This window comes from Strix aluco, chromosome 22 (assembly GCF_031877795.1).
Source record: "Strix aluco isolate bStrAlu1 chromosome 22, bStrAlu1.hap1, whole genome shotgun sequence".
NCBI lineage: Eukaryota > Metazoa > Chordata > Aves > Strigiformes > Strigidae > Strix > Strix aluco.
Window position 1 is genome coordinate 1,018,989 of NC_133952.1, and position 15,647 is coordinate 1,034,635.

Genomic DNA, 15,647 nt, shown 5'->3' on the forward strand with positions numbered 1-15,647 from the left:
AGCTTGGGGGCTCCCAGCCAGCCACAGCAGGGGGTTAACGTAGCTCTACCATTCGCTGCTTTTAACCCTAAAATCTGCCCTGAAACACTTCTGACATCACATCGCACCGAGCTAAGCACGAGAGCAGAAGCCCTTGGTGAGGCTGTGGCTGTCTTTCTGCAGGACATAAAGAAGCAGTGACAAGCCCCGGGGAGCGTGTGGGCACACACGGAGACTGGCGGCAGCAGCACTGGTAAGTCACCAGCTGCCTTCCCGAGCGCTGCCTAGGAACTTGGTTTCTTTTCCTATCAAGCAGGATGACAAAACCACCACCACACATATTGTAGTAGCTTCTTAAACACTGCCATTGTCTGCAGACAGAGCGGTTTGTCTGCCTGCACGAGTTGTCTCTGGAAATGACAGAGCTAACGCTTGTTTAAATTCTCTGAACCCGCTACCTGAATACATTTTTTGCGCAGCCTGATTGTTGTTAAAGCTTTCCCACCTCTCCTGCTTTACGCACCGTTGCAGGGCTCGCTTTTGATCGCACTGGCTGTAGGACACCTGTTCGTACTGTGAACCCTACTTCTTTGTTCCTGCAAGTGTGCTACCCATGGGGAAAGCTTTGTCCAAATAATCTCAGATTCCCCAAAGAGCGAGCTGCCAGCTTTGCTTTCTAGTTGAAGTGACAGCAAGGAATATATAGATTTATTCTTCTATTCATTGGTGGCTTTCTATTCGTGTATCCTCACATCAAATCAGTGTCAAAATAACATCCACTGTGTGCCAGCCGCAGCTCCTGGCCACCAGACGGACATCTGAGGAACAGGTATTTTTAGTTGAAAAGGATAACCAGCACAGGTTCTTTAGTGAAGACCCCCACCCAAGACACACGGTAAGAAGAAACTAATGCACAAACTTTTACTAGAATATGAGAGGACTGGAACAACAACAGCCGCCCCCCTGACTGCTGCAGCTCTGCCGGGTGCCAGGCAGCCCCGGCCTTGCTGGCACCCCCAAAGCAGAGCTGCTGTGAGAGCCTGGCTACAGAACACTTGTAAGCTCTAAGCCTTCTCCCTCGGTTTTATTTAATTCTGATTCCGAGTACAAAGCACTGTCAGTGCGCGCAGAAAAGCCCCAGAAACTCGCTGTTTGTGAAGGGGTTCCCAGCTGAAGCCTTTGCCCACTTCCCTGACTAATCTGTGTCTGAAGCGCAGCTATTGCGCACCGGGGTGGCGTCCGGACAGTTGCCCCACGCGTCCTGGGTGATCCGTACGCCAGCGCTGTGCGCGGCAAGGCACGGAGCCCCCCCTGCCAAGAGGTGGAAGAGGACTTCGGCGCCGTGGCACCGTGTAACAGAGCTGCTCCTGGAAAATAACTGCTTCAAAAGAGTCAGTACACAGGAGACTCACCAGCGATTTCTTGATGGAGGCGTACTTGCATGTGGAAAATACTTAAACAGATTGTAATGAAGATCTGGCTTCATTACCGGAGCCTCGTAGGGCTGATAACTGAATCGCTCCTGTTGCACTGAAGTCCCCAGTTGGAATGAATGCGTAAATGCGCGGCACTCTAGGACACTGGAGCAGTTGTCTTAGCGTGAATCCTGCCAATGCTACAATATTGCTTGCTGTTGCATGAACAGAACATGTCTCCTCTGATTGTTTTTCCCTGCTCTTTTGAGATAGATGCTGTCTGAGGATCCCCCACTGGTAGAAGGTCTTCTCCGAGGTGCGGTTACAGCTCTTCACATGTCACCTCTGGCATCTGTAATGGAGGGTAAAAAAAAAATAAGTCTAAGTGCTTTTTCGGATGAAGCTTGCTCCTTTTCTGGAAGGAGTTTGTGAGACTTGACAGGAGACTGACCTCAGTGGCCGTTCCATGGTCCTGCTCTAGGGTGTTTCAACTGTAATTATCCTTTTTTAATTTGGGGAGCTACTGAACCGCAGTAACATTCCTGGAGTGACTTAAACTACCAGGGAAAAAGATGCCTCTTCAGGAAAACGCTGATGGCTTTTTGCTCTGCTGAGAAGGTGCTACCTGGCCCAGCTGCCTCCTCCATCTCAGATCCCTAGTGGGGACTGCTTGGGCCAGTGCTGTCCTTGGAGATATCATTCATCTGCCCAGCAATTGGTGACTCTTAGGAGCCAAGAATTAAATTGTTGAGGCTTTATAAACTTTATGTATTGAATTATCACAAGATAAGTGACAGAAAATGAGCAAGAGTTAATTATATGACAGAGGAAGAGCGCCACTGCATAGCAATCATTTCAAAGACAAATAGAAATATTTATAGACTCAGGACCACAAAACTTGCCACTGCACTCTGACCCGAGATGTGCTATTGATTCACAGAGCAACACTTCAGGATGGGGCTCTGACAGTCACAGGGGCCACAGCTCTGTTAAAAGGTAAGTCTCATCTCAAGCTGTGTTCAAAGGCATGTGCTAATGTGATAAAATCAGGCAAAATTGTGTAAAATTAGTACTTAAAAATATCCTGGCGGTCTTCTATTTTCAGCCCCTCTTTAGATTTCCCTATCTGTGTCGCTGACGAGCGGTGTGGCTGCGAGGGCTTGCGGAGCTGACCCCCGCCCCGAGCCGCCCCACGCCGCCAGCTCCGAGGGAGCGAGTCCCGTGGTCGTCCCGCGGGGCCTCGGCCGCCTTTGGGCAGCGCTTGCCGCCGCCCTGTAAGCCCAGATTTCGGCTGTGTGCACAGTTCGTGCAGGCGTTCACTTCGCGGGTCTTCTCCTGTCACGCAGCGTCCCGCAACGTTTGTGCTCTGCGGTCCCAGCAGAGCGCTGCAAAGTGAAGGAGCTGGGGAGCGCAGACGAACGCAGTCCTGAGGGTTTGCGTGTGCTCGGAGGAAAAAAGGCTTCAAAACCCATAAACATCCGAGAGCGGCCACCCTGAAGTGACCCCCGTGCAGGATGCTCCCCTGCTCGCGGCGCTGCTCCCACGGATTACCCGGTGCTCGGGAGCAGTTGGGAAGCAGGACAAACCCTGGTGGGTGTAACTCCTCAGCGGAGCAGCACGCTTCCCCAGCCGCTTCACGCTTGGCCCCTGCTATGTTCGCATTGCTGGCAGGGGCTGACTAATTCTGATGGGAGCAGAAAGAATTTGCTATTACCTGAAGACAATAGAGCAAAGATAATTCATCCCCATCTCAGAAGCGATCTCTGCAGGAGGGTTTTGAGACGGGTTTCCGACCATCTCCCTTTGGAGACCACCAAGCAGTCTTTAAAGAATCCTTTATATTTTTAGCAACAACATAATAGTGATGGAAATTTAATAAACTTCACCATCAAATATTTATCCCATTACACTGGCCTAAGTAATTTAAGCAGCTGCAATCAACATTGTGGTTTTATTTTTAATGAGCCTTGTGTAAAACAGCCTCTTCTATTGTTGTCAGGTGTGTAAGGAAGAGAGTTGCATTTACTCAAAGAATTTTTAATCTTCTCAAAGAAACAATGTTAAATAATGCACAACACTTAGCAAGATGTTACCTGTCACTGGTACAAGGGCTAGGCAAGCCTGATGTTTACTGGCACTTAGGACAGGGGAAGAGCATAGCTTTTTTTTTTTTAATTGAACTAGGCAAATAATACGGAGAGCGCCCTGGGCTCAAATTCTGGATGGAGTTCAGCCCTGCTGAATGCAACGTTCCCAGCTCGTTCCGCTGACAGCCAGGCAGGGTGGCGATGCCAGGACAGGCGGCTTAGGGACGAGGAAGAGCAGGGTGGGCTGGAGGAACTAGGGCAAAGCTGGAGATCCAGGCCAACTGGGAACAGCTAAATGCAACGGCTCCAGCGCCCTGGGCTTCCCCAACAAAGCAACCAGGCACAAATAGGGCATCTGGGCTGCTGGCTGGCGGGCAGAGAGGCCTGACAGGGAGGTGAGCCTCTCCCACGCTACCGGGGCAGGGATGTGGGCTCCAGGGGCCACCACAGCCTCGCAAAGCCCCCTTGCTCCGGCCTTGGCCCACGCGTGGCTCCGGGCACCGCATCGCCGGTCTAACACTGACCCCCAGTGTCTGGCAGCTGGTTAGGCCGAGCTGCTGCCCTGGGCTGGGCCCAGCTTGGCTGCTGGGAGTAGCTGAATGAGGAGCAAAGTCAAAGCGACTATTAAATTTGATGTAAATTAAACCATAATCCCTGTAGCAAAACGATCTGAAAAGGAAGAAAGTGGTGGGAAGAGATCGCTTGTTTGCATGACTGCCGTTAAAGCAACTGTTAAATTAAGTCAGGAAAAGATTTCTGTAAGCTGTTGATTTTTAATGGCAAGGCTAAGTTGCCGCAGTCCATGTAATGAGATTCCTGGAGCAAAGGTAACGATTTGGTCTCAGTGGGAGGCTTTGTGCTGGGAGAGATTTACTCGCATTTTGTGAAACGCTTTAAAAATCAACACTGCTGAAAGCAATTAAGGTCTTCGGAAGGGTAGGAAACCTTGGGCAAATCAGGTGCCCTGAATTCATTGGTTAGTGTTTGCAGAGTGCTTTGGAGAGGATTTGCTGTGTAAGCACTCGAGATTGTTACAAAAACTGTGTCTGTGCATCAGTAGCGGGGAGGATCCGACGGCCAGCAGCAGCCCCTGGGCAGGGGTCCGGCACCTCCGGTTGCAGCTGCCCTGGGGAGGCCAGTGCCGTGCAGCTCCTCAGCCAGGCAAGAACTGCAGCGATCAGCTTGAGCTGGGTCCTCTGTATTCTCTGTTTCTCAGACGTCCCTTAAGGTTTTTCGTTAATGAACTTCATAATTTTTCTCTTTGCTGCTTTTTCTTGCAAAGCCTATGTACTCCGCTCAGCTGTGTTAATTAATGTCTTCAGATACTGGCTTTCCGCATTTGGTTCTTGATAAGATATTAGCAAGAAATCCGAAATAAGACTCAAAAAGAGATTTCTTGCATGAAGTTTCATTATGTATCATAAATTCCCTGTTATTTCTATGTCGAGGCTCTCTAGTTCCTGGTGTGAACACTCCTCAGTAATGAAAATGAAGGTCTTAGTTTGAACGATGCAAAGCTACTCGAGACAGCAGCGTTCAGGGCAGCCACATCAGAGGGCTGCAGACGCCCCTGAATGTTTCGTTCTAGCTGGGATATCAACTCATCAGAAATTCGTTCAGGAGACAGCGCCTCTGGGAGCCCAAAGTCCACGGTTCAGCATTCACTGTCGTCACCTGAGTTGGCATGACAACATCATTTGACAGGAGAGAACAACAGCTAAGAAGTTGCATCTTCAAATCTTGAGCAAAAGACTAATTTGTGGTGCCGGTGCTTGCTCTGCTGAGGAGGCAGCGGGGAGGAAGGATGCTGCAGCGTGGTCTAGGCAGGGAGTGAGGCTCCCTACGCTGGTTATTAGGCAGCGGATCCTCCTCCTCCTTTCTCCCCAGGTGCTGCTAACAAAGAACAACTCAGCCACCTTAACTAAAAATAACTTTCCCATAGCAGGAAAAGACCAGCCAGTGCTCCTGCTGGATGACTGTTTAGTTTGATAGACCTCGCATTCAACAGTTAACAGCCAGCATGTTTACAGGCAACACTTTTTTTGGCTGCTGTCCCTAGCATGTCACTAATGTTTAGCCAAACGAACTGGGAGGATTATAACAGACAGGGACACTGGTGCAAGTGACAGGCACAGAGACAAGTGCTGCAAGAAGCTAATTTACACATCGAGTTTCACAGCCTGAACCTCCCTTCCTGCTCAATAAGCTCATCAGCTGCTGCTTTATACCCGCCAGCCAGCTTTCATAAAAATGAGGAAGCTCACAAAATCATTTTTTTTTGACTGCCTGCTTAGACAACAGATTCTAATAAAAAACACTCTAATATTGTTGAAAATAAGTCCTCTTCTATGTGAAAATGTGAATTTAATGTAAATAGTTTGTGCTGCTCTGATTCTCTTTAAGGGCTGCTTGGCTGTTGGCAGTCCCTGCGCAGCCTTTCAAGTCACTCAGGAGACGCTGCCTGCTGCTGAGCTGTGGGCTGATCTCGGAGGGGATCTGCGCTCTCGCTTGCCTCTCCCGGCTCTCTGCGCTACGTGACAGCTGGTTTCTCAGAGAGGGATCAGCCATATTTCAGAAAATTCAACAACATCTGCAGCTGTGAAGTTGCCACCACCTTCCCACAAAATAACATGGTTATAGGGGAAAATGTGGCGAGTGTAATACAAGAGCTCCGCAAAGGAGCCCTGGCACCCTGGCTTCATCTGCGTAAGGTGCTTTGTCCCTCAGAGGTGTCCAAGGCCACCCCGCGCAGCCTCAGGCGCTTGTGGTTGTGTATCTCCACCCCCATGTGCTGCCACACACTGGGAGCCCACGTCCACGCTGGGTCACCGAAGCACCCGAGGCTGCTTCGGGCTGAGCCAGCCCTGCCCTCATCGCTTGAATATGCATGTCAGTTTTACAAAGCAGTGTAAAGAATGAGCAACACATAGTGTTGTGAAAAGTATTTATTAAAATTTTCAAAATTAATTTTTTCTTACTATTTTCAGTTCATTGGGGAAATTAAAACAACAACCAAGTTCTCCAGCTACAGAGATGCTGTTCTTCAGCCAGTTCTAGTCCTCTTCTGTTTACGAGACAGTATAGGTTTTCACTGCCTAATAAAAACAATCATCTGTATTCCGTGGCTGCAAGCAACAACACTGTGAGAGAGTGGAGCAAGTCGAGAAGCTTTTGGAGGAGAATATGAATTATCTCAGCCAGAGAACAAAGCACAGAAGGACCCCTGAGCACCAAGAGAAATTGCAGAACAACGTGTCAGGCATGTCTCCGAACCTCTGCAGTTTAACTGGGAGACTTTATGCTTTTGAGAAAAAATGTCTTGCTTGAATATTCCCATAGGTACATTCTTGCCACTTATTTCTGCAATTTAAATTGTTGCTCATGTTTTTTAAGGCCAGGATGAGCGAACAAGCATTTTATCAGCTAAGTTGGATTGAGGAGCACAGGTGATATCCTCAAACCACTGAGACTTGTGGTATGGCTCTGCAATGAGCAAGAACATTAAAGGCTGCTATAAAGAAACAAGCTCCTGTGCCCTCAGCCGGACAGAATTATAAAAATCCCCACAGCGTCCTCAAAGCACTGAATTAACAGAAGAAAGAGCTGTAGTTTAATGTGATGGATAGAGCCCCTGGGCTCCATCGAGGCGGACGCTGCCATCCCTCCTCCTCCGGCACAGACCATCAGGGCACGCAGTACCTACAATCTCTCAAAATGGGCAAGTGTGCTACCTCGCCTCCCCCAATAAAGTAAGTGAAAATAATTACATACTTAAATCTAGGTGTTGGGCTGCTTTGCTACACAGAAATTCATCTGCTATCGGCAGAGTCCTTGAAGTTAAAGAGGGATTTGAGTTACTGACATAATTTGTTCCCTGAGGGCTGCGGAAATGAACTGAGAGGCATATCTGAATAATAACTCCCCAACCGAACATCTTGTAACAGGAGCAAGCATTGCTCCAGAAGGAAGACACAATGGGAAGCAGAAGATCTGAAACGTTTATAACCTATACAGCAATCAGGCAGAATTTGTTTGGTTTTATTCCCCGGGCAGCAGCCCATCAGGGAGATCTAGAGGCAAATCTCCTCTGTTTTCACTTTGCTAAAGTTAATTTTAATTAACTCTGCCTGTGGGCCAAGGCAGGGTCTGGCTCTGTGTGATGGGCCTGGGGTTGGCCGCCCCGTTTGCCACAGTTTGAGACGGGGTCCTCACCCTGGCCCCATCTTGCCACACCAGCAAGCCAGGACAAGGCCTCCCTTCTCCTCGGCAAGAGAAGGGATGGCAAGAGAAGGGATGGCAAGAGAAGGGATGGCAAGGCCGGGGATGGCAAGAGAAGGGATGGCAAGGCCGGGGATGGCAAGAGAAGGGATCGCAAGGCCGGGGATGGCACGGCCCGGCTGCCCCTGAGGCGAGCGGCTCCACAAGATGGCGAGCGCGAGCTCCCGCGTTCTCCCCAACATGGCGGCGGGCTGCGCGGCGGGCGGACGGGCGCGGAGCGGGGCCGGGGCCGGGGCCGCACGGGGACCCGCGGCCCGGCGCTCCCCGGGCGGCAGCGGCCCACCGGGCGCTGTGTGAAGGGGTCCTCGGAGGGCCGGCGCCCGGCAACCGCCTCTGCTCAGCCCGCCGGGGACGCGCTGCCGGCCGCCCGCTGCCACGTGAAGCGGGCCGGCCCCCGAGCCTGGTAGGAAGGAGGGGACCGGGACCGGGGCCGGGGTGGCCAGAACAGTGGCGGGGGTGCGGCTCGTTACGAACAGCTCCAAACTAAGCGTCACCAGGAGGGAATTAAAGTCTCCCGGCAATTCTTCGCCTTTCCTACCTTCCCGCCTGTGTGCAGAAGCGTGTTAGTGTGCCACAGGGCCAGCTCTGGGGTTCGTTACTGCCTGAAGGCCGGCGGCAGGCTGTTTGCTGAGCCACTAGCCAGCCGCAGGATGCTTTGCTGTAGCAGGTGGTAGTCCATTCTGCCACATTAATTGCCATCTACAGCATCCCTAAGAAAATAGGAAAATGGTGATTAGCTGTGTACTGGGCTCGTTTATGCTTTGAGAAGTGGCTTTCCACTGGTGATGGACTGTACGTTGCGGTTTAGTGTACGCTATCTGCTCCTCGTCTTTTCATGTGCACTTTCTACTAACCATTTTTCTTAGCAATGCTGCTTTGGATCAAGGTTCCACATCCAGCCTTGCAACTAAAAAGATATGGTGATTTTACTTTTCCTTATTTCAAGTAAGCTTTAAGGCCTTTGTTTTGTTTTTTTTTTCCTAACAGTGTTCTTCACACAAAGTGGCTGACAGACGACCCTCAAAGAGGCTAAAATGTGAAAAAAAGAGTCTAGTAAAATCAGAACTAGAAGGACTTACATGTGGAAGTGAAAACCGTGCTGCCTTGGGGGAAATGCCTAAAACATCTGAAGGAGATCAATGTTCAGAAGATCCAGGAGACTGCAATATAATTCAACAGAAAAAAGCTGAAAGCATTTCAGAGACTAATGAAGACAAACAGGAGGAGGAACGTAGTATTTCTCTCAGACCACGTGCTGTGAAATCAAGCAGCGCTCCATCAGAAATGGACAGTGATGAAAATGTGCACAATGAAGTCAGCAGTGGAGAGCAGCTGAGAGTGTACTTTCAGGTGGGTCTAGCTTGGAGGATGCAGATCTCCCGACGAAGACGACACAGCTAGACAGTAGTGCTTTCTTGGATGAAGACAGCAACCAGGCAATGCCAGTGGACCGGTTCTTTGGAGATGTCGAGTTTATACAGGTAAGATGATGACACTGTTCACTCTACAAATTCAGTTCTGTTCCACATCGGTCTCGCATCTTCAAACAAGTGGGCTAGCCTCAGAATTGTAGGCAAACTTGACCAGTATTGGCAGATATCTGGAGTTGTATCCCTGTATCCTAGATAGAATTGTCTCAGAGATTAAATTAATTGCCAAGGCAAGTTAATTTCAGATGTGAAATCCGTCTTGTTTAATTATTCCAATTCCATTGGATACATATTTTTACTCATAAAGATGCAGTGTTATTCTGTCAAAATACTTTTTCACTGGATATTGGTTCTTAATCGTGATTATTGTAATTCTTTGGAATGGAAATGTTTCTGGCCACCTCTCCTTTTGGACTGATCAAGGGCCAGAGCTTTAAATTCAAATCCCAGGTCTGCCTTTAACATCGCATAACTTCAGGCAAGTGATGCCGCCTTCTTTTCAGTATTTCATGAGGATTGGTCATTAGCAGGAGTCACGGTTTTAGCGGGAGCAGGGAGGATTCACTTGTGGAGCACTTCAGCCTCCCTGAACCTTCTGAAGCTGGCAGAAGGAACGCCAGCCCTCGCTTTGACCATCTGCTGGGACTGGTTCAGGGAAGCTCCTCTGCTCTAGCTACAGCTTTACGCCACCGCTTCCAAGTGAAGAGGCGTGTGTTGGTGCCTGATGCATCAGGTGTGGAGGGATGTGACCTGGTGGGGAGGTAGGAGGTCTGCCATTTGCTGCAACAGACCTTCCGTAACGATTTTCTCTTTTTCTTAAAGGATCTCCCACCAGTTGCACTCCCAAGCACAATGATGAGCAGGCGAGAATTCAGAAAGCTACATACATTTCATTGCAAAGGAAGATGAGGAGGAGGAGGAAGAGGATGTTGTCTAACAACAAACTGTAAACAAATTAAACCTTTTTTTTTCTTTGCAACCACGTATGATGGTTGGCTGTGGCACTAACAGAAGGTGTCTGTGTTTGCCTTTTCTCAGAACTGGTAGAGTTTGTTTTTCTGCAGCTGGGAGATACAGTATTCTCCCACAGTTATCTGGGGCAAAGACTGACTGAATTTTCAGTGATTTGAAAATAAATTGTAGTTTATCACATTACCACTAATATTTAGGAAAAAAACAGGGAAAATAGAAGTTTCTTACTGCTTTTTTATAAATTTGAGTCCTTACCTAGGGTGAACACTTTGTCTCACTCCTATTTTTTTATTTAAATAGCCAAGAAAAGCATGTTAGAGCAAAGTCCTTTTAATTCTGTGATGGCAGCCACTGTGGCACCCAGTTAGTAATGCAGCCAGTTGTCCACCCGGCCTCTGCCCCATCAGTTGTGTCGCACTGTTTACATCTAAACCAGAACCAATTACACTTCTAAAACGCAGTTCTGCTGGCAAAACCAAACACGCAGATGTCAGTGTGGGTTCAGTGGTGTTAATCTCTGAAGTTAAATACATTTTTATTGCACATCAGTCCTCTGAACCACCCCCACCACGTGAAGCTGACTGCTTCCCTCTTCCCCCAGACCCGCCACGAGCACTGCCTGTTCTAACAGTTGTGTAACGCAGCTCGTGCAGTATTTTCAATTAACTGCCAAGAGTTATGATAGGAGGTTTGTAAACAAATATACTGGTGGTGATAAAGGAGGAATAAAATCTCTCAGTGCAGGACTCAGTACATGAACGAGTATTGATTGCTGAGGGTATGGGATAGTCCACCAAATTTGTTATTTTGGCCTGCATTTTTAGAAAATAATGAGCAACCTCTGATGGTTTCAGGAACTGTTAACTCACCCAATGTTTATGATAATACTTCTTTGAAAGTGTGATTATGCAATAAGCTTCCACATCTTTATTGTTATAAATAGTTTCTTCTACATTTCTAAAAATGCAGAGAAAATGTTATCAGCAGATGGTTTAAATAAATATTAATTTCTACAGCTATAGCCTGTTAAACATTCAAAAGTTGTAAGCCAAACAAATTGCATATGCATGACATGTTAATTTATTCACATTTCCACTCCAGCTGATGCATTGTTTCTGTCAACGATATTTCTTGGCTCCTTTTCACTCTTAATTCTGTAACACAGAAAAATCTAATTTTTTAATAGCATATTCATGGTTTTCAGCACAACTCCATCTTGAAGTAGCTCTCCCAGCTTTCCTTAAATGCCATATTTGCTACCGTCTCTTTCTAGCAAATGTCTTCACACACATTCATTTTAGTTTCAGCGCTGTGTAAAATGGTGATTTTCAGTTGGCAGGAAGCAGGCCGTACAGATGACATCGTGTTTGTCATCAGAATCCGAGCTGTGATGCTTCCCCCGATGTCTAAACAGCGCAGAGCACGTTTCCACCTTGGCTGCTGCTGGGTGTGTTCAGCGAGGCAGCATGCAAGGATCGATTCCGTGCACTCGCACTAGAAATCCCGTGTTTAAAATGCACCTACTTACTTTTCATATTGAAATGTCTGGGAGGGGGATTGAGTTTGTTGTTTAAAAGTGAATCAACACTCTCTGTAGCAAAGCTGCTGCATTTCTAAGACCTGCTCAGTTCTGGCTCACACAGCAATGCTGCCTGAATGCAGTTCTGTGGGGACTGCCTGGATTTGCCCGGGTAAGAAAGAGGCCCAGTGACAGCAGGGATGACAAGAGCTCTTCCCTCCAGGTGAGTGAGGTTACTTAGAGAGCAGTAACTGGTGCTCCATCTGCAAACACGGCTCCCTGCGCTCAGCCACGCTGTCTTACACCTGATTAACTACTCCTGCGCCTCTGCTTCCACATACACACAGAGAAAGATGGTGGCAATTTTTTTATTTAAAAAAAAACTCAGATTGTTCACACTGACAGTCCCTAGAAGTTCAGTTGCTATCAGCTGTTATTTTAAAAACAAAATTCAAGTAAAAATTGATTTGTATTTTGTTACCTGAGGTAGAAGTGTTTTGCCAAAGCAATATCCTCTAAAGCACCAGGTAAACACGATTATTATACAGTAACATTGCTTGTACTGCTTCGAGCAAAAGAGGCAGAAACTTTGAGAGAAATCAATAGGAAAGATGACAAAGAATAAGGTGGTAAAAGCAAAGCTATGCCATGGCCTCGCTCCTCTAAGAGACGAGCAGGAGAGGGGCCAGGGCCGGGTGCAGGTATTTTGGTACAGAAGAGCCAGCGGCTCTGCCCCTGAATCCCCCTTTGGCACACCTGAGATACAGCCCTTGGCCACCTGGAAAAGGCACAGAGCAGAATTATCCTAAAGTATTCTTTCTTTGGCTTCATGCTCAGAGAAATATGAATCTACAAGTCCCCCCAGAGGAGTTTCTAAGATATCTTTTGTCTAAATTTCGTTGCTGTGCACGGTGGGTTTTGGGCCTACGTTTGTCATTGCAAGGAGGATGGGAGGGTGTCATCCGGGTCAGCCTCTGGCCTCGGTTTTATACTCACAGCTGTATTTTATCGCAGTGTGATCTAAGGAAGGCTCATAGTGAGAAGGCAGGAGAGCAGAATTAGGCATGATATGAATGTACGTGTTGCGAGAGTGCAGCTGATTTACCAGGGACTCCTAAATAAGTTTTTGTTTAAGAAACCAGAGCTATTTAAAAATGATACCGTGCGACGTGATTTCGAAAAAAGCAGAAGTCACTTTCAGAGATAGCACTATGAAATCTTGTGGTTTTGCTTCCTTTTTCTGTAAATTTTAGTTTTGTCACAGCTGAGATTATGATTGGTTTTCTTATGGCAAGCAATATGCACAAGTTTTAAATTGTCCACGGTAAACAGCAGCTGATAGAAGTATTCCCAGTTCACTTCTCGTCCACCTCGTGTTTTGACCGCTTCTGCCAGTTCTGGGACAACAGCACGCTTCTTCTCTATTCTTCAGTACACAAAGGAGAAAACAATATTGCCATCAAAAGCTTTTCATAATAATTAAGTCTCCATCTTGCTTTTAGAGCCAGGCAGAATTTGAATTCTTTCACCATAACTAGATTTATGTTTGTTTTTTTTTTTTTTTCCCTGAGGAAATTAGGTTAGCAAGTCCTGTTTGCCTCAAGTGCTCAACGCCTGAAAATGGGTCTGCGGGTTTCTGCTCGAGAGGAGTCTTTACAAAGGATAATGTCGTGAGGAGGGGTATGTTTCCGTACAAAGAAAATCTGAACAGAAGCAAAGCAGCTAATGAGACAGCATTATCATCTGTCTTGGGGATTTTATGTTACCAGGAACAGCTGCAGCACCCAAGCATCTTTTATCACCAAGCACTAACTGAGCAGCAGGGGGGTAAGGACTCGATGGCTGCACCTTTCCTGCCTAAGACGAAGGGCATGAAGCAGGTAAGTCTGGATGAATACTTTGTACATACATGTGATCGAGATTCCAGGTACTGAAGAGGATTCTGCTCTCCCTGTTACTGTAGGGGTTGATGGAGTGCTTAGAGGGGCAGTCATCTCTATCAAAAGGTCCCTGGAAAACAAGACGGCTGCAGCCACAGGCGTACCACTCCTCCCCCAGCCAGCCGAAGACAGACCCAAGCACGACGCCAGCTTCCAAGGGACCATTTCCCTCCTCTGATGTCATACAAGTCGGCCATGGCTTGCTGGGACCAAGACTCTGCTTCAGAAAGGGCTGAACTTACCTGACAAGAGAACCAGCCCTCCGCAGTGCACAGCCGGACTGCCTCCTCCTCTCTTCTGTCAAAGTAGCACCCGTTATATTTCACAGATCTCAGTTTATCTGACATCAGGTCAATGATCCTTTTATACGCATCTCTTGCAGTAGGATGAACAGTTGAAATAGAACTACTAACCTAGAGGGGGGGGAAAAAAAACCAACAATCATTCCTTGGTGGCTGTAGCAGCCTGAGGCTCTCTTCTACACTTGCACTGTAAAAGCATTTTATATGTATATGGTCACAGAATTACTTTTACCTTGAAAATAAGTTATTTCAACAGAAACTTTTACCTCTTTCATGTAGCTTCGTATTCTGCTTTCACAACTGTATCGCATGTAGCTTGATTTGTTCTTGAAACGAGACTCTAGACCTAAAGGGATTTAGACTGCGTTGGAACTTGGTACTTTAAGTGCTGCACCTCTGCCTAGCTGGGTATTTATCCCTTCTTTTCACAAACTCAGTATGCACAGATTTTTTTTCTTTCCCATTTTTATTTTACTGGTTGAAGACTACCCTGCTGTTAGCACTTAAAAGGACCACGCAGAGCATCTGCTGCGAGAGCAGTAGCTGATATTATAGTTGTTAAACGTTTCTCCTTAATATGCATACACACAGAACACTGTGAGATTGTTAAAACCAGATTGTTCAGGAAGAACTGCAGCAAGGACTTGGAATGGGAGGGGGATCTTGCAAAGGAAGTATAAATAAAACATAAAGCTGAGCTGGCTGATACGTGCCAGCTATCAATATATTATTAGCAAACTGTTATAAGATTGCAAACGCAGACCTATGTTAACGGGGAAAAACGTATTCCTGAGCGATCTTGGACAGAGCAATAGGGAACACTGGGTTTTTAGCATTTTCTGATACTAAATATGCACGTATTTTAAAGAAACTTAAAAACGTGGGCTCATGTAAGTGGTAGCTAATCCCCTGGCCAGGCACCGACTCGCACCAGCCAGGAGGACTCCCAGATTTTTACAGGACTTTTCTTCAAGCACAGTAAAACTGACAGAAGCGACCCGGCGCCCCCAGGCAGCTCCCGCGGGCGCAGAGCTACCTTCGAACCACTTCCCGTCCTCCTGCCTGTCCTCGGCCAGGATGTTCTCGCTCAGGTTGTGCAGCAGATCCGCCAGCAGCTTCTGCCTCCGGGGGGCCCGCTCGTCCGAGAGCAGCTGCCGCGCCGCGGCCACCACCGCGTCCCTCTGCGTGGAGAGGGCGGCCAGGAACCGCTCGATATCGCTGGCACCTGCGGCGGGCGAGGAGGCGCCGGCTGAGGGGCCGCGGCCGGGCCCGGGCTCTCCCCCGCCGCCAGTTGTTCCCGCTCCCCCTCCCGCCCGCCGCCGGCGCACTCACAGCCCCGCCAGGTCTCCCCGGGGCCCAGCAGCACCAGCTCCGTCTGCGGTGGCAGGGCGCGGAAGTAGCTCTCGGTCAGCTCCGTCCCGTCCTCGTAGAGGCAGAGGCGGCTGCCTGGCAAGGGAAGCTGCCCCCCGGGCGGGTGAGAGGCGGGCGGGCCCGCCGCCTCAGCCCCGCGCCTCGGCCCCCGGCCCGCACCTGCAGCAGCCGGCAGCCCTTCCGCAGCAGCCCGCGCAGGCTCCCGGCCGCCACTCCGAACTTCTGGGGGCTGCCACACCCGCGCAGGCGGAAGGGCCGCAGCTGCTCCGGCACCGCGCCCGCCATCTTCCCGCCGCCACGGAACTGCGCGTGCGCCCGGGGAGGGCGGTGCGGCTGAGGCGAGCGCGCATGCGC

The 15,647-nt window shown here is 48.7% G+C and overlaps 2 protein-coding genes across 3 annotated transcripts; one reads left to right on the plus strand and one right to left on the minus strand.

Moving 5' to 3' along the window:
• The first annotated feature begins 4,288 nt into the window (after window positions 1-4,288).
• On the plus strand, window positions 4,289-10,928 carry C22H1orf174 (chromosome 22 C1orf174 homolog). Its single transcript, XM_074847814.1, is given in 11 exon segments — window positions 4,289-4,308; window positions 4,539-4,679; window positions 5,070-5,159; window positions 6,209-6,269; window positions 6,469-6,623; window positions 7,161-7,230; window positions 7,890-8,162; window positions 8,747-9,089; window positions 9,092-9,240; window positions 10,012-10,071; window positions 10,073-10,928. Coding segments are annotated over 11 exon segments (1,416 nt in total). The 3' UTR covers window positions 10,127-10,928.
• A 137-nt stretch (window positions 10,929-11,065) lies between these two features.
• On the minus strand, window positions 11,066-15,586 carry DFFB (DNA fragmentation factor subunit beta). Of its 2 annotated transcripts, none has more exons than XM_074848116.1 (7): window positions 15,453-15,586; window positions 15,255-15,381; window positions 14,959-15,147; window positions 14,189-14,268; window positions 13,863-14,033; window positions 13,590-13,690; window positions 11,066-13,106 (listed from the first exon to the last, which is right to left on the minus strand). In XM_074848116.1, the coding sequence occupies exons 1-7, from the start codon at window positions 15,576-15,578 to the stop codon at window positions 12,890-12,892; spliced, it is 1,011 nt and encodes a 336-aa protein (XP_074704217.1). In that variant the 5' UTR covers window positions 15,579-15,586; the 3' UTR covers window positions 11,066-12,889. The 2 variants fall into 2 exon arrangements, with proteins under 2 accessions (XP_074704217.1, XP_074704218.1); XM_074848117.1 differs by having other exon boundaries at window positions 15,192-15,381.
• Between the last annotated feature and the right edge of the window lie 61 nt (window positions 15,587-15,647).

What these genes read in the sequence shown, in the direction of transcription:
- DFFB (XM_074848117.1), bottom strand. Translation starts at nt 15,578, where the DNA reads ATGGCGGGCGCGGTGCCGGAGCAGCTGCGGCCCTTCCGCCTGCGCGGG. An exon ending in GGCGGCGGGGGAGAGCCCGG is followed by an intron (nt 15,148 to 15,191) that starts GCCCGGCCGCGG and finishes CGCCCGCCGCAG; the next exon opens with GTGCCAGCGATATCGAGCGG. An exon ending in GGACGGGAAGTGGTTCGAAG is followed by an intron (nt 14,269 to 14,958) that starts GTAGCTCTGCGC and finishes AAATCCCTTTAG; the next exon opens with GTCTAGAGTCTCGTTTCAAG.